Source organism: Procambarus clarkii, chromosome 40 (assembly GCF_040958095.1).
Source record: "Procambarus clarkii isolate CNS0578487 chromosome 40, FALCON_Pclarkii_2.0, whole genome shotgun sequence".
Lineage (NCBI taxonomy): Eukaryota > Metazoa > Arthropoda > Malacostraca > Decapoda > Cambaridae > Procambarus > Procambarus clarkii.
In genome coordinates this window covers 3828902-3853893 of record NC_091189.1, presented here as the reverse complement: position 1 = coordinate 3853893, position 24992 = coordinate 3828902, and the positions used below count along the sequence as shown (strand labels likewise).

The 24992-nt window shown below is 40.2% G+C and overlaps 1 protein-coding gene across 2 annotated transcripts in view; it reads left to right on the top strand.

The window, feature by feature from the left end:
• eIF5B (eukaryotic translation initiation factor 5B) overlaps positions 1 to 24992 on the top strand; it is a 128344-nt gene that overhangs the window by 63138 nt on the left and 40214 nt on the right. For both annotated transcript variants that reach the window (XM_069338626.1, XM_069338627.1), the window contains 6 exons: positions 2094 to 2264; positions 7944 to 8053; positions 10880 to 11017; positions 11254 to 11415; positions 14969 to 15186; positions 19601 to 19724. In XM_069338626.1, coding sequence (XP_069194727.1) covers positions 2094 to 2264; positions 7944 to 8053; positions 10880 to 11017; positions 11254 to 11415; positions 14969 to 15186; positions 19601 to 19724 — 923 coding nt within the window. The remainder of the gene's footprint in view (positions 1 to 2093; positions 2265 to 7943; positions 8054 to 10879; positions 11018 to 11253; positions 11416 to 14968; positions 15187 to 19600; positions 19725 to 24992) is intronic.

The following is a 24992-nucleotide window of genomic DNA, read 5'->3' as shown; positions in this document are numbered from 1 at the left end:
ACGACCCCAGAGTACTGTCTACTTGGCTGCGAGGCCCCCTGTGTGTACTCACCTAGTTGTGTTTGCGAGGGTTGAGCTCTGGCTCTTTGGTCCCGCTTCTCAACCGTCAATCAACAGGTGTACAGATTCCTGAGCCTATCATATCTACACTTGAAACTGTGTATGGAGTCAGCCTCTACCACATCTCTTCCTAATGCATTCCATTTGTCCACCACTCTTGACACTAAAAAAGTTCTTTCTAATATCTCTGTGGCTCATTTGGGCACTCAGTTTCCACCTGTGTCCCCTTGTACGTGATCCCCTTGTGTTAAATAGACTGTCTTTATCTACCCTATCAATTCCCTTCAGAATCTTGAATGTGGTGATCATGTCCCCCCTAACTCTTCTGTCTTCCAGCGAAGTGAGGTTTAATTCCCATAGAGGTTGTGTGTGTTTGTGTGGGTGTTTGTTTTGTTTAAATTGTTTAATTTGCAATTGTTGAGCATGGATACATTAACACGGTAAAAACACATTTTCTTGGTACACAAAACAGCTTTATGAACACTCCACAGCACCAACCGTCATGTTACATCAACCGGTTGCATATTTGTTATAGTCCATGACTCAATTTAGTTTATATACCAGTTCATTTGTTGTATAGTTGACCTTGCCACTGTTTACCATTTTACTAATGTGAATGGTTGTTAACATATTTACTTCATGCCTGCCTGTCTTTCCAACACACTCCAAATATTGTCACTTCTTCTTAGCTCACATTCACCTACTGAAATATTTTTGTCAAGCTGGCATTTCCCTTCTTTGCGACTTTACTGTGTCACATACTCTAATATTATGTTCAGGCAACACCCTATTAAGCAAGGGACAGATATAATAATTATCTATACAGTATAAAATATGGCTCTTGTTCAGAAGTGGCACCATCAGTATTTTTATCACACCAACCACTTCAAGAATTGTGAGGATCATTACTGGGAATGTGTGTGTCGATACCAAAATAAAGTACTGTATAGCAATGACCGTTCCTGTCTCAGTCACAGAGAATGAAGAGTTCGAGTCCAGATCTGTAGTGTTTGGTGGGTATATACTGCTTGTAACAAGACATCCTTTTAAAAACACAAGCAATTTGTCAGTTATGAGCTTTTGACCTGGCATGTAGAACTCTTTGTATGTGCAGGTGATAAGTCACAATAACGTGGCTGAAGTATGTTGACCAATCCACACATTAGAAAATGAAGGGACGACGACGTTTTGGTCCGTCCGGGACCATTCTCAAGTCTCAAGTCTTTGTATGTTCCATTCAGTTTACTGAGGATGTACATATCTCACCTTCACATCTGGTTGTCACAAATCTCAAAAGGAATACAACTAAGAAGTAACAGGTACCTGTTTCCTGAACAATATGTTCAAAAAGCTGCTCATCAAAGTATGCCATAAAATATTCCATTTCAAATGTCTTCACCAGTATAGGGAGAAAACATTTGTAATACCTACATTTACTTCATTAAATGTAGGAATTTGTGGAACAAAATTCATAGTGATCTGTGTCCCACTTGCAGTGGTGGTGTTGAGCTGGGCCTCACCGGCAGTGGTGATAGTATAGGCCTTGTTCTGGGAGTGGCAACTTGGGCATCAGTATCATTGTCTGTATCACTTTTTATGTGATCCCTTGTGCATAGACTTCATCAGTATTAGAATCATTAATATTACTTGATAGTTTTCATCAATAAAGTATTCTCTGGCTCATGCTACATGGTGACATTGTGAGCTGGAGATATTAGTCATAGTAGCTAGATACAAACTTAGGTCTTCCCATCAGTTGTGCCTGCTCAGGATTTTTTCAAGATGCTGGATGTTTGTTATTGTCCTTGGGCAGTGTATGACTGCCCCATTTACCTCATAGGACTTTTAAATCTTAGATAATATTTTAATACATACCTGTTGAAGAGTTGTATTAAGTTATTAATACAGCTTAGTTGAAGGGTTAAAGTACATTTCTATCTCCATTTAACCTTTCTTGATATTAACTGTGTGTGTGTAATGATAAAAAAAGTAGTACTGTATACATAACAAATATCATTTTTTATTCATTTCAGAGATTGCAGAGCCAGAATCTGATAAAATGGATGGCGAAGCTTTGTCCAAAGAGGAGGAGTTAACAGACTCATGGAATAAGGTGGAGTTGGAGGAGGAAGAAGAGGAAGAGGAGGAGGAGGATGTGAAGGATGCATGGGATGAGAGTGAGGGGGAAGAGGAGGATGACGAAGGTAAAGACTGGACAAATGTCATTCATATTCTTTTTAATATGAAGTCGGATAAAATTGTACTTAATTGGTTATTTAAACTAAAACACTTGGGTATTTATTTAAATATGATTTTAGTATTAAAAATTCCAACTTGATTACACAGAGAAATCACATTAACGTAATGTATCAAAGAACAAATCCACAGGAGCCTTGATGAGGGTTCGAACCTCTGCGCTGAGTGTTCCTAGACGTGCTCTAGTCAACTGTACCACAACATGGGCAAGAAAATTACAACCTGTAGTGCTACTGCCTCCAAGAGGGTCCCGAGTCTTCCACTGAAGCCTAACCAGGGAAAGGCTGCAGTGGAAGCCTCGGGAGCCTCGTGGGGGGCAGTAGCACTCCAGGTTGCAATTCTTTAACATTGACTAGAGCACGTCTGGAAGCACTCAGCGCATAGGTTCGAACCCTCATCAAGGCTCCTTTGGATTTGTTCCAACTTGATTGTTCCAGAACCTTTCAGTTTATCTAAATTTTGTAATTTTGAATTTCAAGAATTTTTGAAGTTTTCCTATACATTGTGCTATACTGTCTGTCCATACTGCTTAGGGCCTTCGTACAGTTACTTACTTACTTATTGGTTTTGTCACCTTTGGTAGTCTTTAACATTAAAAATGATAGAATACATATTGTATATTTACACAAGTGCATAGACCGATGGATTTAGTATACAAATAAATTATAATAACAACAAAAATGATTGTTCAAAAAATGATAGAATACATATTGTTTATTTACATAATAAGTGCATAGACTGATGGATTTAGTATATAAATAAATTATAATCATAAAAAAAGGATTGTTAACTCTATAGTAATTAATACAGTAAGCAACTATGGCCACAGCAATTATATTTTTGTTGGATTTGTGGAATATGCATTTGCATTCCTCCAACCTATCCAGTACATACAGTGGAACCTCTATTAACGAGTTTAATCCGTTCTGGCACCGAGCTCGTTACCTGGAAAACTCGTCTTAAGAAACAAATTTCCCTATTTGAAATAAAGGAAATAAATTTAATCCGTTCCACTCCCAAAAACTTCCATACTTGTATGACTTTTTTTATGCAAATATAATACTGCACATGTAAATATAAATGTTTTGTTGTAGTGTTTTAATGTTTACCTTATGAAGAGTAGTTGCTGGCTTGAGGGAGACGATGGAGAGGTGGAAAGGAGGAGAGGGGTTATGGTGTGGAAGAAGAATCCACCTCTAAGTCAGGCGGACTCTCTCTTCTTGGGAACTTCACCCAAATTTCATTTCAAATGTCACACAAGGATGCGTTAGACCAGCACCAAATAAAAAACTACGTCGATTACACTCGTTGTGTCAACAATATAATGGTCTTACCACGAAGATACAATACAATGCCGTTCTCCCAAATAGGCAATGTGGTTATTAGAGAAAACGGAACTTTCATGGCAAACATGTTTATACTATCCCCAAGTCGATCAGATAAGAATTGGATTTTATAGAAATATTTGCTCAAATGACGCTTGAGCGCGGTGTTTGGGTGCATTCAAGAGAAAAAAGTGTGTCACGTTCAAGTGACATATACCTGCGAAAGTGATAACACTTTCACAAAGTGTTATCACAAAGTGATAAATTAATTAAACATTTTCACACACCGGGTTGTCACTGCTTTATCAGGGCAGCTTTTCCAAGAATGCGTTCACCTTTTCAAACATTCCAAACACTTCCCCGATCTCAGTGGAAGAGGCAGCATCCTCCCTTACCACCTCATTCCCTTACTAATGGTGTAAATTGTTGATGAGGACCTGCCATACTCCCTTGTGAGATCAGTCACACAGACACCACACTCATGCTTTGCTATAATTTCCTTCTTTAAATCCACAGTAATTGTCTTTCTTCCTCTTGACAACACTATCTTTAGCAAGCAGCTTCTTTGGAGACATCGTGTGTTACAAATTGTAGTCGCAAAACCACTAAAAACCCAAAGAAAAACTCAAATAAATCTAGAGGGATGCTTGTCGTGTGCGATACAACAACAACAACACTGGCGTCCGAGAATTTGCGAGAACCCGTGAGATGCTAGGAAGCACCATGTGGTTTTGCTCGTTAATAGAGACGAGCTCGTCAGGTAGAGACAAATTTGCTGCGAGTGGCTTGCTCGTTACTGGAAAAACTCATTAATAGAGCCACTCGTTAATCGAGGTTCCACTGTATTTACATGTACAGTGGCACCTCGACTTATGATTGCCTCTACTAACGATAATTTCGAGTTACGATGTAAATTTCATCGAAAATTGCGACTCGACATCCGATGATGTCGTCGACTTCCGATATTTGTTGGTACACGTTCGGGTGGACCGAGCGCATGGTTCCTGGTCACGCGGTCTGACCTGCCTTAGTTTACTACAGCTGTCCGCTTAGTGACAATCGCGCCTATAAGAAATTCCGCGTTTGTGGTGATTTTTTGCATTTTGAACATTAAAGTAATTGTTATATATCACACCATGAGTCCCAGGAAAGTCAGTGGGAAGGCTCAACATATGAGATCTCATGTAAGAATGACCATAGAGCAGAAACAAGAGATCATTCATAAATATGAAGATGGTGTGCGGGTTGTTGAACTGGCTAGGCAGTACAACAAATCTCAGTCAACGATATCCACCATACTGGCTAAGAAAAAGGACATTATGGGTGCTAAAGTGGCAAAAGGCGTATCAATAATCACGAAACATAGAACACAAACACTTGAAGATGTTGAACAGAACAGTTAATTTGGATACACAACAAGGAGTTAGCGGGTGATAGGGTTTTGGAGGTCATCATTTGTGAAAAGGCAAGAAAATTGCATGAAGACCTTTTAAAAGAAAACCCCTGGAACGAGTGATGCAGACGTGAAAGAGTTTAAGGCGAGCAGGGGATGGTTTGAGAAATTTAGAAAAAGAAGTGGAATTCATATTGTTGAGGCATCGGGAGGCTGCCAGCTCAATCAAACCAGCGGTTGAAAGATTCATTGGCGAATTTAAAGATTTTGTGCAGAGTGAGGCATACCTACCACAACAAGTGTTTGTGACGAGACAGGGCTATTCTGGAAAAGATTGCCAAAGAAAACATACATTACCAAGGAGGAGAAGTCATTGCCTGGACACAAGCCTATGAAAGATCGGTTTACTCTTGTGTTGTGTGGTAATGCGAGTGGCGATTTAACAGCTGAGGAAATTTCTTCAGGGGAGGATGTGCCAGTACAGAATGTCTCTTCCTCAACAATTAAGAAAATGTGTACAGCATGGGAAGAATTGTAAACCTTTGCTGAAATGACTCGCCCAAATCAAGTTGCAGTAGGTCGTTGCCTTAACCTATTCAATGACGCTGTGATGCATCATTACAGACAAATGTTAAAACAAAGGGAAAAACAAATGTCTCTTGACAAATTTGTAGTGAGACAAACAAGCACTGAACCACAACCAGGTCCTAGTGGTATTCAGGCAAAACGTAGGAGAGAGAATACCCCAGAGAAAACATCACTGCCTGATGTGATAATGGAAGGGGACTCCCCTTCCAAACAGTAACAACTCTTCTCCTCCCCCCCCTCATCACCCTCTTCTATACATCAAGAGCCCACCATAAAGGTAGGATAAACTATGGTACTGTATTGTAGTTAGAAAAAAAACATTGTATTCAGTATAAAATGTATTTGTATGTTAATATTTTGGAGGGTGGGGAACGGATTAATTCAATTCCCTTTATTTCTTATCTGAAAAATCGCTTCGACTTACGATATTTTGACTTACTATCTGTCTGGGAATGGATTAGCATCGTAAGTCGAGGCCCCATTTGTATATCAATTGAAAACAATTGAAGCTTTCCATGATGTTGGCATGTACTACCCTCTTATTTAAATTATTCAATTTTTCTACCACTCTGCAAAAGATTCACATGTCTTTTATCTTTGGTTTCTTAGGTTAAATGTGACCATTTGTTCATAATGTTGTGGATTTAAGTAATTTATCTATTAATTTTGTTAATTCGTGTTATAATTTTGCATGTCATGATTGTATCACAACTTCCTTGTATCCACTGGTTTTGGCATATCTAATGCCTCCAGCCTCTTATAGAATGTGTGTTTGAGATAGACTGAGAGAGGCTAATACTAGTTATAGCCTTCCAGTTACTCTCATATTATTTATAGCTCCTGGTATCAGAAAACATTGTAATTATTTAATAAAGCTGTTGGTCAGTCATGTTGTCAAGCAGTCACTTAGATATATAGTCAGATTTTGGGTTAATGTGGGTTGGTCAATACTATATGCCATGAGAAGAAGTTGCTGTCTCGTGGGGTAGTGCCAGCTGTGCATACTAGTCAAAGACCTGTGCAAATTTCTAGTCTACTTAATCACCCACTTACCTAATAGTGCATACCTAACACTTATTACACTCCAGCTAATATTTGTTTGGTCAGGCAACCAGCCAATCAGTGAGCCAGCCAACTAACTAGTCAGTTATTGAACAAGCAACCAATCATCCAATCAGCCTGCTGGTTGGATGACTGGATGACTAATCATTGAGGCAGCTAGTAACCCAGTCAGCCAGCTGTCCCCAAAAGCAGGAGAAATGAAAAGAAGGCTGATATTCATATAAAACTGGCCCCAAGGAAGGCTAGGTAGGGACCCATGTGACCTGAAGAACAATGGATCCACAACAGGCCAGCTTGACTAGCATGACCCTCAAAGCAGAACAGGATTACAAGCCTGAAGACCAAGACCACCCCTCAATGCAAAAGTGTTCCCAGACTACCATGATAAGGCAAACAGGACCATGTGGATCTTACTGCATTATGACAGAACAAATCAAAAGGACTAAGACTTAGGCAACAGACAGACAATGGGCAGGGGGAACAAGGGCCGTGATGAGGGTTCGAACTTACATCCAGGATGATCCCAGACGCACCTTAGTCGATTGCACCACGGCATGGAAAAGAATTGCAACCGGGAGTGCTACTGCCCTCACACGGATCCTGTAGCCTCTCCGAGACACAAACTGGGGTTTTACACAATTTCCCCATGCACCCGGACTCTGTCAACAAGCTGTTCTACCTCTTTGCCCTTACTTCAGTACACACACAAATCACAATAGCGTGATACATCAAATGAACAAATCCACAAGGGCCGTTGATCATTTGATGTATCACACTATTGTGATTTCTGTGTGTAATGAGCAGGGGGTTAAAAAAATGTAGGGTTCACAAAATCCAATAAGCCAAACAGGGTCTTATTGGACCTGCTGAACAGTCTCTCATCCATCTGGGCACTACACAACTGAGTCGAGCCCCGCAACTGAACTGTAAAAGAAGAGACCCAGCCAAAAGTCATTAAGGCCAAAGAGATTCTGAACCCAACTCCATCTGTCAGGGAAGTGATAGACTACTCGCAACCCAAAAGCTGAAAATTCAGAGAAACGAATCAAGATCCAATGGACTTACAACCGAGCACTCCTGTGGTATGTATAGAGGAGCATCACTGCTAATCCTGTTGACTGAGGGGGTCAGGGGCATTCCTATTGAATCAGCAGACCAAAGAATGTGTTAAAAGCTTAGGTATTCAGTGCCTATAATCAGAGTAGAGCATATTAGAAGGAATTTGTAGTCATTATTTACATAACCCCTTGGTATTTCAGATATCTCAGAAGGCACAAAGATTTCCATAGATGCAGATGTAAAGAAGACTGAGAAAGATGAAGACGATGATGACGAAGATGATGATGACGATGATGATGAAAGTGATGAGGTAGGTATTAGACATTTTAATTTCAAATAGTGAAGCTTCATTTAACCATTTACCCATTTATAGGATTCTTGGGTCAACTGGTGAAAAACAAATTCGGTTTCTAAAATTAATTTACCAGTGTTATTCCTTAACCCCTGAAATGTGGCTTTGGAAATACTGTACATTACATGCTCATCTAGCACAACAAAATTTAAATATCCTAAAAATAATTTTTTTCCTTGTAGAATGATTAATTTGGATGCAAAATGTAAGGAAAATTTAAAATAAAGTGAATACCTTCTTCACTAGTTTAGTGAGCTATAATAGTTTGCTGGGTGTCAGGCCCAGCTGGCTCTGTCTGTGCCAGATTTGAGGTTTGTTGACACTGCTAGATGTGGTAGTTGACTCCAGTGTTGACCATGTAGCCCCATGGTCAATACTGACCATGGCCAACATGGTCAGTATTGATCATGTTGGCACGGCAAAGTGGTAACGTCATGCTCGTTAGCTCGTTTTTGTTTGGAGAGTTCTGTCCACTAGTTCGGCTCTCAGTACATGTAGCAATTTCTTAACCAGGATAGGGGTTTGTTTTGGGATGCTTACCTTTCTGGGTGCCTGATCCGGTCAATGCTGGACATAGAATGCTCCCAACTACATGGGGGATTTCTATAGGCCATTGCTCCTCGTGCCTCTCTGAGGGGACCAGGTTCTGGCTCGTGGTCCCTGGTAGGCCTAAATATCTCCATACATATGACTGATGCCAAAGTCTGACATTAGCAATATTAGCCTGGGAGCCGACGGGGCTCTCCCTAGATAAGAGGCATTGACAGAGTGGGCGCCAGACGAGGTCTGCTCCGCCCCAGCTATCAGGCGGGTGTTGCCACAAGGATGATATTACCTAATTATTTCAATGTCTGATTGATTTTTTCTTAGTTTTTGCAGTAATATTATTCAATAGTGTGTAGTGTAATATATTTATATAATAAAATGTGTGAACCATCACTATACTCAAAATTATGGTATGCATATTAGGGATTCAAGTATTATGTTCATAAAACAATAAACAAATAGTTTTGCTGTTATTGCACTATATACACAGGTTATATATAAGTATATGCATGTTTTGGTCACCACACAAGTCGAGCCTGGCCTCGGGCCGGGCTTGGGGAGTAGAAGAACTCCCCATCAACCAGGTATCAACCAGGTATCAACCAGGTATCATAATGAATCACGAAATTGGTATGGCAAGTCAAAAAGCAACGAAGAGTGGCTATCACACACCAGCCAGCCAGCCAGCCAGCCACTGGCCACCACTCCCTCACCACACCACCTCACTTGCCAGCATTCTCCTCCCACCATACTGTTTTTGCTTTTATTCACTATATACAGATGTTATATATAAGTATCTATATGTTTTGTTCACCATAACCGTACATCTAAGCTTGTATGGTGAGTTCAGACAATAAAAGACGTAGCTACACGCACAGTCAGCTGTGTGTAGGTGTGAAAATCCAGAGAATCTGGAGCTGGAGCCACACGACAATCACATCAGCCAAAGAACTGCAGGGTGGATAGCCGGTGTGGGGGTCTAGGGCTCCCCATTTAGCTTCCCGGGGAGCTGTGCAGACATGCGGCACGGCTTGTGTGAAATCATGCTCGTTTTCATTTGGGGAGTTCCGTCCACTCGTTTGTCTATTTTAGTAGTTTTAACCAGAATAGGGAGTTTGTTTTGAGGTGCTTACCTTTCTGGGTGCATGTCCCGGTCGATGGCAGATATAGAATGCTCCAAATCCCATGTGCATTTCTGTAGGCCATTGCTCCTCTTGCCTCTCTGCGGGGGCCAGGTTCTGGCTCGTGGTCCCCGGTAGGCCTAGAACTCCATTCACACTGATGCCAACATCTAATAATATACATATCTGCCTGGATAGCTCCAGAGAGCCTCTGGTTCTCGCCCAGAAAATGACTTTCATTACATTCAATGCTGGTTTTTTGCCAGACTTCCCCACCCTATTGCGGCCAAAATATTCCATCCACGATTTTGTTGTTGTTTTTCCCATGATAAGGGATCACAAATGAACACTTTTATAAGACAATTTTTTTAATTTTCATAATTGCAAGAGCAGACCCCTTTTTTTCCAGGGATATTCCTGCACGGGCCCAAGCAACACTTGGTGGGCCAGCCAGAGGCTTACTCTGGCTGGCCCACCAAGTGTTGCTTGTTTCTGTTTTTACTTTGACGGAGTATGAGTATTTATGACTCGTATGGTCGCTTCAGTAAGATTTTGGCCCATGTGTTTAACAACTTCTTCTGCTCTGTTGAATCAAGTTGAAATCTTAGTGGGTTTGTAACTCTGCACTGTGTTAGATAATGTTCCAGTGGTCTGTCAGTCATTTCTCCACAGTGCTGACATTTCCTCTCATCTTCCGGAACCTATAAGCCTTTTTCCCATGCACGTGGGTATCCAAGCCTGATGCGATGTAAGTGTACTTCTGTTGTTCTACTGCTCCCTTTCATCAAACTAAAGGGGTTAATAGTTGCTCAGCTCAAAGATTAAGGAGATACTGTTTCATAACCATTTTCAGAATACAATGTTCAGACGATGAGTCACAATAGTGTGACTGAAGATATGATGACCAAACTTCACCTCAGAAGATGAAGAACTGACAATGTTTTGGTCCATTCTGGACTGGTTTGTGTTGGTATAGAATACTCACACAAGAGTATTCAGAATACCATCCCTGGCAATTCCACTGGCATAAACTGACACCCACTGAACATTATAGGGAGGTACCATTATATAGCATGTGTACAAGTGTACGAATAATTTTCCTAAATTTGTTTTACAGGATTCGGAAAGTGATGACTCTGAAGAAGAACGTCAGACTGAAGCAGAGAAGCGAAAACAAAGGGCAGTGTTAAGAATAGCAAAGAGAAAAGAACTCAATGAAAAGAATTTAGTAGCTGACAACCTTAGAGCACCAGTGGTTAGTTATTAATTGTTGACAACTATAACACATTTCAATGTACAGTAAAGGGACTTGTACTAATGGAGTCAGTCTCCTGCATTTTAGGAGATAAGTAACTTCTTGAAGTACAGAACAGTACTGTATATTTGTCTTCATTAAGACATTAGTATAAAATCCTCTAGTTTAGTAAGTGCTCATATTTTAAATAATTTTTGGAGGTATACAATATAAAAGTATATTTTTTATAACTTCAGGTCTGTGTCCTTGGCCATGTTGATCACGGAAAGACAAAAATCCTAGATAAATTACGCAGAACTAATGTGCAGGAAGGAGAGGTTGGCGGTATCACACAACAAATTGGAGCAACAAATGTTCCTGCACATGGTGTTCAGAGGCAAACACACATGGTTAAAGGTGTAAGTGCATTGTAATTTTTGTAGGCAGTCTTATTTTTCTTTAATTGGGTTTACTTGTACTTAAAGTGCCTTAAAGATTTAGTTTTTTATCTATGAAATATTTCTTCATAATTTTTGGTTGGAATACTTTTAAACTTAAAGTACTTGTTTGATTATATTGTGTAGTTTCCTGTCATAACTGGCCAGTGTATATCTGATTTTGGAACATTATCCTTTTAAAAAATTTGGAAGTTTTTGTTCTTTCAAGATGTCACAACAATGACTTAATGGATCAGTGTTTGACTATATTTGATATATTTTTATATATTCTACAAATTTCCCTTAAATGGTGTGCTGGATTGTTTCATCTGAAATTGATTACTTTGATGTTTTCTCTGCAGGTCTTATTATTTGTAGACCATATTTTTGTTTTGGTCATGTTTCAAAGCAGTTGAATAGGATCTTTATAGCTTTTTATGCATATATCATGGAATTATGGTGTATATTATTTGAATTTTGACGTAGACCCCAGATGACTAATTATCTTGAACTAATTATCTTGAATTTTTCATTAAAGGTGATTAGCGGGGGGGAGGGGGGTTAAGTGTTTTTGGTAGTAAGGACATAAACCTATAAGGAATTTGCAAATTGACTTATATGAAGCATCACCTATTATTCTCAACCAAACTTATATATATATATATCTCAGCTATGCTTGAAACAATCCAGCATTCCTTTATCTTGTGTTATCTAGTTATTTATGTTATCTGGTACTTTTTTGGGGGGGGATCTATAACCCTATATCCATCCTAGTATTTAACCAAGTATTTTCCGAGTCTAAAAATTGTAAATTGCATACAAAGTTTTATATTTAATTTCATGTTGATACGTTCAGTGTCCTATGAACTGTCCAGAAGTGCTTCTATGATCAAAAGCACTTCTCTCTATATATAGGAGATTTTTGTTTTTTAAATTATATATTTGTATGCAAAAAGTGAAGAAAATTAAAAAAAAAAAATTCTTTTGTTTTGTAAAGGAGCAAGCTGTGATGATAATGTTAGAAGATTTATATAGTTGCTGTTTCACTTCAGGGTACACATTGTTTGGAATAACTTTTTTTTTTTTTAGAAATTAAATAGTGTTTAATAGTAAATAGTAGTGTTTAATAAATAGTGTGCCACTGCCTGCCAGTGGCAGGCAGTGGCAGCCCGCCACTGGCCACTCCCTCCCTCACCTCACCTGACTTGCCACCATTCTCCACCCACCATACTGTTTTTGCTTTTATATACAGACGTTATATATAAGTATTTACATGTTTTGTTCACCATAACTGTACATCTAAGCTTGTATGGTGAGTAAAGGACACAAAGACGTAGGACCTCACACAGTCAGCTGATGGCTGCTGCCCTCAAGGCCAGACGCACTAATATTTCTCCTCCAACAATACTGTTTGTGGTGTTATTACGCTATATACACACATTATATATAAATATCTACCTGTCTTATTTACCATACTTGTACAAGTAAACTGGTATGGTGCCCAAAGACCATCGTGGTAACCAGTAAACAACACCGTCGTCTGCACGGTGGCGTCGTGCAGACGACACCACCGCCCTCGCCAAAATGGCAGCTCCCAACCTCCTACTCTTGCTGTTTATACCCTCTATACACACGTTATATATAAGTATCTACATTTGTGTTCACCATAGCGAACCACTAAGCTGGTATGGTGAGTGCAGTCAATAAAAGGTGGCCACACACAGTCAGAAGACATCGCCACCACCCTCCCTCCCACAGCATTACTCCTCCCTCCATGGCGCACAGCGCTAAATATCACCACAATCCTGCTATTATCAGAACCCTGGTCAGTTTTATCACAGTAAGGGGTCTTCTGTAATAATATCATCGCTACATAATAGCATGAACAAGTATATTATGGCATTTTTAGGCAATGCTGTGGTCACAAGCTGAACAGCAGTGCTGTTAGCTCATGCTGCGTGCGTCAGGCTTGGTAGCTCACTCAATACTGAGGCCCCTAACACTCGGGAGTTTGGCCCACGATTTAAAAAAAAAATGGTGTCTGTTTACAAGAGCCCTGATGAAGGTGTGGTGAACCCCGTGTATCCGCGGGCCGTTTAAATCTTGCGTAGTACTCCAACACGTCATATGACCTGATGCGCACTTTTTCGGTAAGTCACTCAACACGTCATATGACGTGTTGCGCAGTTGTAGGGTTAATGCAATGAAATACCTGTTTCTGGTGGGTGCAAGTTAACTTCCTGTTGCTAGCTGCTTTGAATAGCTCCATACCTATCAAATCACAGAAGTATAGTCATTAATAGCCTAATTCTAATTCTACTTTCCAGGCCATCTCACTCAGTCTGGACATAATGTGACAGTTTATTCCCAGATTTGAGAGGGACTGTCACGTTATGTCCAGACCGAGTGAGATGGCCCGGAAAGTAGAGTTAGAAATCTTGCTAGATGATATATTTGAGCTTGAGAATCAAAGGAAGTTAACCACTAAAGACACTCTGCAAGCTGAACTGATCGTGGAAGAAATGAAGACCCGAGGGAGATACAAGAGCACTATACAGACCCCGGAGCTAAGAGCCTCCATGATGATAAGGACGTGATAGTAAGGAGAGGCGACAATTCACCAATATATGTCATCGTAAAAAGAGCTGAGTACATTGCAAAAATTAACCTTATCTTCTCTGACCAAACAAAATTCCTGAGGGTCACGAAGGATACAACAGCCGAATTAAAAACGAAAGTAAACAAACCGAGTGAAACTCAATGCGCAAAAGTCCGGACTTCACCTATCAAAAATCACTGGAGAATACAAACCCGGCAAATACGGAAACATCAAAACCCACAAACCAGCAAAACCACTGAGGCCAATCATCAGCCAGATACCAACGCCCACGTACAAGCTGGCTAAGTGACTCGACTCGCTGTTGGCATCCTACATACCGAGTACATTTAGCCTAAGGTCGCCAAAGGAATTCGTTGGCCTGTTGAGAGGATCACAGGCCGCAGGTGTAAGAGCCTTCCTGGACGTGGAGTCACTGTTTACTAATGTGCCCGTGGACGAGACTATTGGAATGATGATGAACAGTGTGTATTGAGATCCAACTAGCACTCTTCTGGACATACCAGAGAACATATTATCACTATGGCACTCTTCGAACGTCACTTGCATCCGATTTTTTTCTCTTGAGTCCGAACATCGGACTACAGGTATACACATGTATATATATACACACAGACTACAGGTTACCATGTTATTCCATAACATGGTAACCATGAATATTTTTAACTAATGATAAATTTAGTATCTGAGGTGAAATTGCCAATGGGCTATTTATTAAGTTACTCGAAGATTGCATTGCTATTTGGAAGAGCAGAAAAAATGCACATTTAGTTTAATTTAATATAGTTTTAAGAATACTTTTGGTTAGTATTTTTCTTGTATTATAATGTGTACAAATACCAATTAATATGAATTTCATTTTATGCCTACTGAAGAATGGTCACCATAATTTGGTAATTTCTTTTGTGATTTTTTCAGTTTGATATGAGTGTATTAAACTTCCCAGGATTGCTCATCATTGACACACCTGGTCACGAATCTTTCAGCAATTTACGTTCAAGAGGATCCTCTTTATGTGATATTGCCATTCTAGTTGTGGATATTACTCAGGGGCTGGAGCCTCAGACTATTGAATCAATTAACCTTTTGAAAAAAAGAAAAACTCCATTTGTAGTTGCTTTAAATAAGGTTGACAGGTAAGGTGATCATCATAATTACCCTGTTTTTTTGTTCATGGTGCTGGCTGGCAACAGCTCCGAGTAAAAAAAAAAAAAAAAAAAAAAAAAAAAAAAATATGCTGTAGGGAATGATGGTTAAAGATAACTCAAAAAGACACTCATCCATAAACCATATACCTTCATATTAAGCAGCACCATATAGAATTGATACCATCACATTCCAGTATAACATTCACAACAGGGTAAAAGCATTGCTGGACAGCATTATGATCAACAAGGCACAAGTAAAAAAGACACCTGATGAACTGAAGTAGATGTAATGAAGGCAATGGGGCCAGGCCAGATACATGCATTACCATGGCTGCTAACAAGTTGCATCTTCCTAGGCTGTTGAAAAGTGTATAATATGGTGGTTCACATAAAGCTTGTGTGTATGATAGAAAGCCAGGCTGTGTCATCTGGAAAGACACTGAACAAAAGGGGTGAGTTTGTATGTAAGTGTATGCAGGTTGCAAAACTAATGAGAAGAGTACAAACTTAGGAACACCATAACAAATTGCAGGAGTATACAGACATATGGCTGCTATAATTCAACCTCCTCAAATGTAAGATGATAAAGATGATATGAGGTAGACAAATATAGTATTGAATTGAGAGAGATTTAAAAACAGAGACCAGCACTGACACAGCCTATGTAAACAGGATAATGGCAGTCACTCATGGAAAAGTGGCAAACACAGGAATAGTGTTTAAAAAATGTAAAAATTTACTCCATACATTGTGGGTCATATTCTGAGGAATCGTTGATTCTGAGGATCAATGTCCCTGCAGCCCAGCCTTTGACCAGGTTTCCTGGTTGGTGATCTGGTCAACCAGATTTTTGGATGTGGTTGCTCGCATCCTGACATAATCACAGCCTGGTTGATCAGGTTTCCTTTGGAGGCGTTTATCAAGTTCTCTTTTGAACACCATTTTGAACAGTTATGCCCCTCACATATAGAGGTATTGAAAAGTCTTAGCCTCTCTTTTTCACTGGGCCTATTTTGCACATCTTGCCATGCCTTCTGGTCTCGTGGTGTTATTTCTATATGCCGATTTGGAACCAGTCGCTCTAATATTTTCCAATTGCAAATTATTACGTATTTCTCCTATCTGCAGTTTGAGGGAATACAAGTTTTAAAATTTGAATGTCCCAATAATTTAGACGTTTGAGTGGATTCTAGCAGTAAAGGATCTTTGTAAGCTCTCCAGGTCAGTAATTTCTCCAGCTTTGGATGGGGCTGTTATTGTGCAATAACATTTTACCCTAGAGAGCACTATTGTCTTGAAATGTATCATCATTGGCATTGCATCTCTCATCAGACCAGTCCTAAAATCTGCATGACCGGTATGGATTCTTCTTGTAGTGAAACAAAAAAAAAGATTAAACCAGTTCATAGGATTTGCAACAAGGTTGAGTTAAACAAAAAATAATCCAAGCTATGAACACATGTTAAAGGAACTCAAACTAACAACTGCTAGTGTACCAAAATGCAGATGTCATGTTCACAGATTTTGCAAAAATATTTGATAAATCTGACTGGAGAAATAGCCCATAAAATGAAAACTAAGAGAAAACTCAAGTAAGGTAGAGAAATGTATTTTCAGTTTACTAATAGATTGTTAAGTGTGAAAGTAAATCAAATCAATTCCAGCCAAAGTACTATACGGAGTTCTGTTCCGTCTTCCTCGTCTTCAAAGACAACATTCAGGAATATGACCACAGTTTTGTGTCATGCTCAGTGGATGAGACCAATATAATAATATATATTACAACAATTGATGACATAGAAAACTGCAATCAGATATCAACAAGATTTTTAAATGTGCATCAGAAAATAATGAAACATTCATTTGTGATAAATTCCAATTTGGTACTTCAGTATTAATAAAACAATTTTTAAAGTAATGCAGTATTCAAAATAGATCTTGTAGAATAGAAATGAGTAACCAACAAAGCCAACACGGCAACAGCTAGGAAAAATGATAGTGGATACTGAGAATATTCAAAAGCAGGGATGCCACATCACGAATTGTAATCTTTAATGCACTACTGTAAACTAGAGTGAAATATTGGTGGGTCCTCGTGTTTCTTTCAAGGCAGGTGAGATGGCAGAGCTACGAAGTAGATACTTTACTTTCTGAATGGAATCAGTGAAACACTCAATTTACAGTACTATGATTATCTGAAAGTATTTAGATTGTACTCCTTGAAATGGAACATGATAATATTCTCAAGGATCCTGGATGGTCAGATTCCAGTTCTGCACAAAATTAGGACCAACATACTGGAGTGTGAAATAAGGTAGAATGTGTAAATTAATTTAAATGAGCACAATTAGAAAATATATAGTAAACAAGGTACATAACTTCAGTTTCCTACCAATAAATATAGGAAATATGGCTGGAATGATTGTACAAGCTTTGAAGAGAGAATTTGACAAGTTATTTCTAGTTACCAGATCATCATGACTGATAGGCATGTGGTCCTGCAGGCTACAAACAACCTTGTAAATCAAAGAATCTTGAAGAAAAATTGGCCCCAAGGCAGGCATGTAACATGTAACAATCAAAATTGTCTAGGTAATAGAAGGACCACAGGTGATGTGATCAAAATATTTTCCAAGTGTATCTTCCCACCTACGCTCTGGGGAAATGCAGGTTTTAAAATTTTAATCGATCTCGATAATAATTTAAGGAAATGAAGACAGAACAGCATGGAAGCTGGAAATTCAGATTCAGATAATGCTCATATTCAGCAAGGTAGGTCAAAGTGAATTGCACTGAATAAAGTAGTTGGAAAACACTTCCATCCACCGCTTCAAAAGCAAGTAAGATGAAATAAAAAGTGAAATGCACCAGGTTCAAATAGTTGTGGGGTGGGACTCATAAGAGCTAGATCTCACTCACCATAGGTGCAGATAGAGAAGTACCCCAACATTTCATATGATTTAAGTGTTAAATGCTTATGATAAATTGTAATCTGATTTTGCTTAGATTTATTTGTTCTTCACCACTTCTTGTACGGTATTCACAATCAAATTGCCATTGTGGCCTTGTACCCTCAAATTCAGTGAGTACTCAGTTCGTTACTCGATCATCCATTTACTCAATAGAAAGTGCAACCTTGATTTGGTGACCAGGATGTGTGCACGTTTTGCTTCCTGACTCTCCCTCACTGTCGCCTATCCCTCGATAGAATCCTTGGTGAATCGGATATCTTTAATATCGTTTGCCTTATACGCTTTTGTTCTAGTATTGGCGTCCTTATTGATACTAGTATTTAGCGCCTTTTGAATATCCCACACAATTGAGATGCTACATAGTCTTCCTGGATTGGTGCCTTCTTTTGATAATTACTTGCTTACTTGATTTGGCAAACTATATGACCCCAACTTGTTGGAATAGGATTTATTGCAATTGGAGATGCCGTCAAAAGGCATTTGTGATGCAATTTTTTAAAGACAAGAAAAATACATAGCTATGCCTGTTTTTCTCCTAATCTTTCATTCACTAATTCAAAAAAATGTGATATTAAGCCATAACAATTGTTACATTCATACCATAATATTTCCCATGCTTTATGGGTTAACTTCATTGAGCAAAATTTTAATTTCAACTTATCATATAATGGACAACTATTAGGAGAACCCGTTTTAAAGAGATTTTACCACATCTAGCATATTTCTTATGCACCAACCTCAGAACTTTGTTTCCAAAAGTAGAAATGCCCATATTTAAGTGTTAGAAAACTGGGCAATAGCAAAAGAAAAACCAACATAGAATTTGGTTTTAAATATTTTCATTGCCTTTTCCAAGGCTCTGTCCTTTTCTTGTAATGTTGCATCCATCTATGATAATCATTAAAAATGTTTTTTTTTTTATTATACCATATTATGAAAGTTACCATTCACACCCTGATATTTCTCATACTCTGTAGGTTAATTTCACTGAATGAAATTTTAATTTCAATGTCTTGGACAACTTTCCCCCAGTTCTCTAAATTCTGCTTTCTAAGCAAATCCGCTCATCCCCCACATCACCGAATCTTCAAATACTTGTTTGGTGAAGCGGATTAGCAAATCTTACCTGGAAAGTGTGCAATGCAACAGGAAATATACAGAAACAAGTTTTACTAAATTGAAGTTGCACTGTAATACCATGTAAAAACACTAGTCAATTCTATGATTTCTAAATTTTGCATTCTAAACAATTCTGATATTTTTATTCATATAAAATGGTGTTATTTTCAATTTTACTAATGTGTGACTGTTTTTATCTTTCCCTTAGAAACTAGTTGGTTTTAAATTTGTCATGTTTTCTAATACCGAATCTATCACAATTAAACTGCTGTACTGTACTTGTGTATTCTGTATAAATCATTTATTTCCAGAGTGTTTGAATGGGAGTCTAACCAGTCCAAAGACATTCGGGATGTTATAAAATTACAGAAAGAACCTGCTAAAAATGACTTTGATCACAGAACTAGAGAAATAATTCAAGCTTTGAATGTACAGGCAAGTTCTTTTTCTTTTTTATTTAAATGACAACATTGCATTTTTGTGCTAGAATTTTTTTTATACATAAATTTATCAAGTTAAATTTGCACAATTTTGGCAAAATTATAGGTATTGCATCTATTTTTATTATATTAAATTCACAAATGAGAAAAAATGCTTGATTTTTACCAATCCATATTTTCTCCTTTCATAAGTAAACAGATTTTACTGATGAGTTAATATTCTTTATAGCCTTCCAAAAAGCAACACTTGTATTCATTAAAATTCAATGCAGTTGTAGAGAAACATTTGTCCCCCCCCCATTGGTTATGAGATGCAAAATATGGCACTGGGCATCTATTATAAATAGCACTGATTAACCTCAAGGTTCCAGCACCAGGTCCAAGGCTTTAAACATCATCTTTATGTATTGTAATGTTAATCACAGATAAGCTGTAATGATTTTCTTGATTAACAACATTTACAGAAAAAAAGCTACGTGATTTAAATTCTGGGCCTTTAAGAAAATAACATTTGAAATTAAAAAACCAGCGTTGAATGTAATGAAACGCCATTTTCTGGGTGAAACCCAGAGGCTCCACGGAGCTATCCAGGCTGATATGTATATTATTTGACTTTGGCATCAGTCAGTGTGTGAATGGAGTTCTAGGCCTACTGGAGACCTCGAGCCATAACCTGGCCCCCCTCAGAGAGGCACGAGGAGCAATGGCCTATGGAAGTGCACGTGTGTTTGGAGCATTCTATGTCTGCCATCGACCGGGCCGGGCATCCAGAAAGCTAAGTGCCTCAAAACAAACCCTTATTCTGGGTAAAACTACTACTGAAAGCTAATGAGTGGACAGAACTCCCCAATTGAAAAACGAGCATGATATCACACTTGCTGCGCCACTTGGTTGCGCAGCCCATCCCCCCTTCCCGTTCGGGAAAAGGGGAAGCAGCAGATCCCTCACGCCAGCTTATCATTACTGCTCAAACCTTTCAAGTTCGAGGCTGGATGTCAGAACACGAAAAAAACAGACTAGTGGGAGGGAGGGTTGCCGGGGAGCGTTCGGGTCTCGCCCAGAAAATGGCATTTCATTACATTCAACGCTGGTTTTCTGGGGGAGTGCCAACGAACCTAACTACCCAAAGCCAAGGACAAAAGAGGGACAAACCCGGGGGACGGAAACCATGCGCCCAAACCCGAAAGCAAGACAACTGGCAACACCACGTGACCCCATGGACGACCCAGGAGACCCGAACCCTGGAACAGGGATGAAGGAAACCCGGGTCAATCCAAAGTGCGTCCGGGGCCACAGAGGCTGCGGCATGCAGGCAGCAGACGAGAGCCACAACAGGACACAAGTAAATGCACCTGTCCAACCAAACAAGCATCAACAACCTCAGGAACCCTTCTGGAAAATAGCCGTCCCAACCTCGCCAGAAAAGGAGACGGCTGCAAGCGAACAAAATGATTACCAGAACCCAAAGGAGCAGAAACCACTGAGAAACAAGCCTGAACCGAAGGGAAGAGAGAGGAGAGAGCACCCTGTCCAAGACCAAGACGCTCAGGCAGCGCATAAGTAAGCCGGAGGTGAAACAATGCCCGAGATAGCTCGCAAAACGGTGCAGAAGGAACATCAAAACTAAAGGCAATCTGGAGCGACTCTGCCAGCGCCGCACGAGACAAGGTTACAGTATGCGGCAAGATGACGGTCCTGAACCACCACAAGAGAAGGACAAGACCACCGCAATAAAAAGCGCAGTATACCCACGAAGAGAGAAAAAAGGAAGGACTGCCAGGAAACCCCATACCACTGCCGAGATGAAGGACGCAGGTGGGACACCATTAACAAAGCCACCTGATCACCAAACATATGGTTATTGACTCGGGTCAAAATTACCAAACGCAAAGACTCGAGGAGAAAACCGAACCATCCCCGTAATGGACCAGACCGAGCATCTGAAAAAGGCGGAGCTGTGGGGAAACCCCTGGGTTAGGACATCGAGCAAGCAGCGCCTGAAACCAAGGCTGTCATGAAACCAGATGGAACATCTGCCAGGGCACTGGGAACCCGATGAGCCAGGAAAGAACCAACCCTGGCGAGCATAAATGCCCCGTCCGGGAGGAACCCCCCCCCCCCATTCTCCCCGGACCCCCAAAGGGCCAACAAGCCCGATAATGGACGACAAGGAGAAGCCGCCGCTTGGAGAATCTGCTCAATCGCAGGCTCCGCAAACAGCCAGGACAAATTGGCGACGAAAGTCTAAGAGCCAAGGCCTAGGCAGAGTCCAACAAGAAAGTGAGCACCACTAACTGATACGCGAGACGTGAAGCGAAAACAGTGACACTACATCCCGCAGGATTGGCGCAACCAGCTCCAGCAGGACAGAACGACGCACGCGCCGCTGAGTAATGTATGAGGAGAACTACTTAGGACGTGTACTGCACTGAAATAAAAATTTCCGTATGGAAAGGAACACAAATAAAAGTCCATGACCAGGGCCGTAAAACCAAGTTCCTCCCGTCCCAATGAAAATGAACCATAGGGGGCAGGAGTGGTTGGTTGGAAATCTACATCCACCTGCAGACATTGCAACACAGCAGCTGGTAGTGTTAAAACAAGGAGAAGATGAAAGAACTCGGTTCTATAACTGAACACTGGTTCTGTTCTACATCAGGGAACTGAACATGTACATGGCCCAGCCCAGCACTATCATTAGTATAGCCAATATACACAACAATGTGTAGGATAGAGGTAGGACATACGTAAATATGCAATGAAAAGACCTTAAATATAGTTCAAGTACCGGTAGCTAGGGACGAGAGTATAATCAATATGATGAACTTATGTGACCTAGGTAGCAATTAGTAACTGAATGTGCACAATCAATTATAATACAGAGAGATTCCAATGCATATAAGGGTGCAGCCAGGCACGGAATGGCAGTCAATGAATGAGTGTCCAGATAGCATTGAATGACAGTCAATGAAGGAGCATCCAGAGTCAAGAAAAGATTCAGTTGCTGAAAGAGTAAATCAAAAGTTACCGAAATTCGGGGCTATGCCCCCCACAGTGTAACGAATAACAATATATATTGACATAGTAAGATCACATTAAGATGCATGCAAATTGGCCAATCAACACATTACAAACAATATCCAATACTCTTCCAAAAATAAAAAAAACCAGTGCTTGGCTGACGGTGTCGTCAGACCATATAATCTCTCCTATAGAGCATAGGCACTATAGTGTCACGACACAGCTTAGCCGTGTAATACTCTTGGAGCATCGCTAGTGGATTATGTTCTGAGTTGCGTATGCAGTAGGAGATGGCTAGGTGTAGTGTAGAGGTGGAGGCAGCGTCACTCCGAGCCACCCTACACCTGTATTCAGAGAAAAAAAATTAGGAATTTTCCCTATATATAAAATCTAGAACTCCCCCAATATCTAGGGGGCTATAACTGGAGAGAGATGATGAGTTAGTGCGGAGCATCACCCGTGATAAAGGTCACGGAACACCAACACAAGTTTACACCATCCATAAACAACACGATCACCCTCAGGCCATGCTCAAGATGCACGTAATCCGAGCTGGCTCCTCCCTTCTTTCGGGGAGGGTGCCTACAAGGTTTATTTAACGATTATTATTAATGCCGAGACAGATTACCGAGAGAAGATGTGATTATTAATTAATTAGACATAGTATTGAAAGATGATAAATAGTACGGAAGAGTACCAACGAGTCCTATAAATGACTGGAAGTATGCCTCACCGGAAATCAACAGATGCTCCAATAACCTTTCAAGTATCGAAGGTCTTCTCGAACCTTCAAGATCCGTGATGATCAAGCACAAATTCACAGAGGCTCGTATGGGCCCATTGGCATACGTGACCAGAGTGGTCGTACAGGATCCCGATACGATTTGAGCGTGATTGTGACATGATGTAGAATAATACATGTCCTAGATAAGAATGTTGAGAAAGTGGTTATAATTACCCACAGGAAGGACAGAACCGACGGACCCGAACCCAGGGAGGGGCCGACACCAAATTAGCCTCTCCCCCCTCAACTCATACATAGAGGGGGGAGAGGAAAACCCCCCCCTCTCAGAGGGTATGGAAAACACAGGAAGGGTCCAATGGGTCTCCAAAGCCCCCAAGTCAGCCCCTCCCCCAACCCCGGGGACCTTCACACCAGGACCAGGGGCCAAATCGTCCTCCAAAGCCCTGGCCTCAAAATAAAATTTCTGGGGCAGCCGTAAAAACACTAAGGAAGAGGGCCCACTAGTCAGACCCATACACAGCGGCTGGAGGAACCGACTCGAATGCCTCCGTCGCCACCCTGGAAGGGGCAACCCCGAAACTGCCCGAGTCTCAGCATCCTGTAAACCCCGCCCCTACCGCCCCGGGGACCAGCTTCGCTACCCTATGCTAAGTACCTGCCATAAAGTTTGAACAAAATCACATACATAATATTACAAATATACGGTATACATATAATATTATAAATATATACATATAATTTTATAAAGAGTAAAATGACTGACATCAACAAGTGATCCATACAGTGAAGCACAAATACAATACAATACATCAGACAATGGAGAGGTGTGGCGAGTGTTCGGAAGTATTGGGAAGACATACTGTAGGCGTCAGGTGTTGCATCTGTAACATAAGATTTCATCTGGGCTGTGCAGAATTATCTCCAGAATGCACAAATGGGCAAGGAATTTACTGGGTTTGCAAAGATGACAGGTTAATGTTGGAGAACATAACTGAACTGATGAAAAACATTCCCGAGTCACAGAGATTATCATTCACAGAAAAGTTACCAGTGATATATGCGAACTGGGAAAAGAAAACACTGGATAACGACCAAAACTTAGGAACAGGTAGTTTACAGAACCGCAGCAGTAGTGTGGAGGAAGAGGGTATTGTGGTACAAAACAACAGCAATATTGCAGAGCCAGATAATATAAACAATGAGAGCAACAGTGAGACAAAGTGCATAAATGAAGGAATTGGGACGAGAGACGGAGATGGCTCCAATAAAGAGGTAGACAAGACAGGCACAGGTATAAATACCTTGAAAAACGCAAAAACTGAACATATTTGCAAATTCTACGCTAAAGGAATGTGCAAATATGGAAAATTAGGAGCAAAATGCAATTTTCTGCATCCTCGAAAATGCAGGAACATGTTGGCGAGGGGTACATGCCGTTTTGGAACAGGGTGTAGATACTTTCACCCTAAATTATGTCAATTTTCAATTAGGGACAAA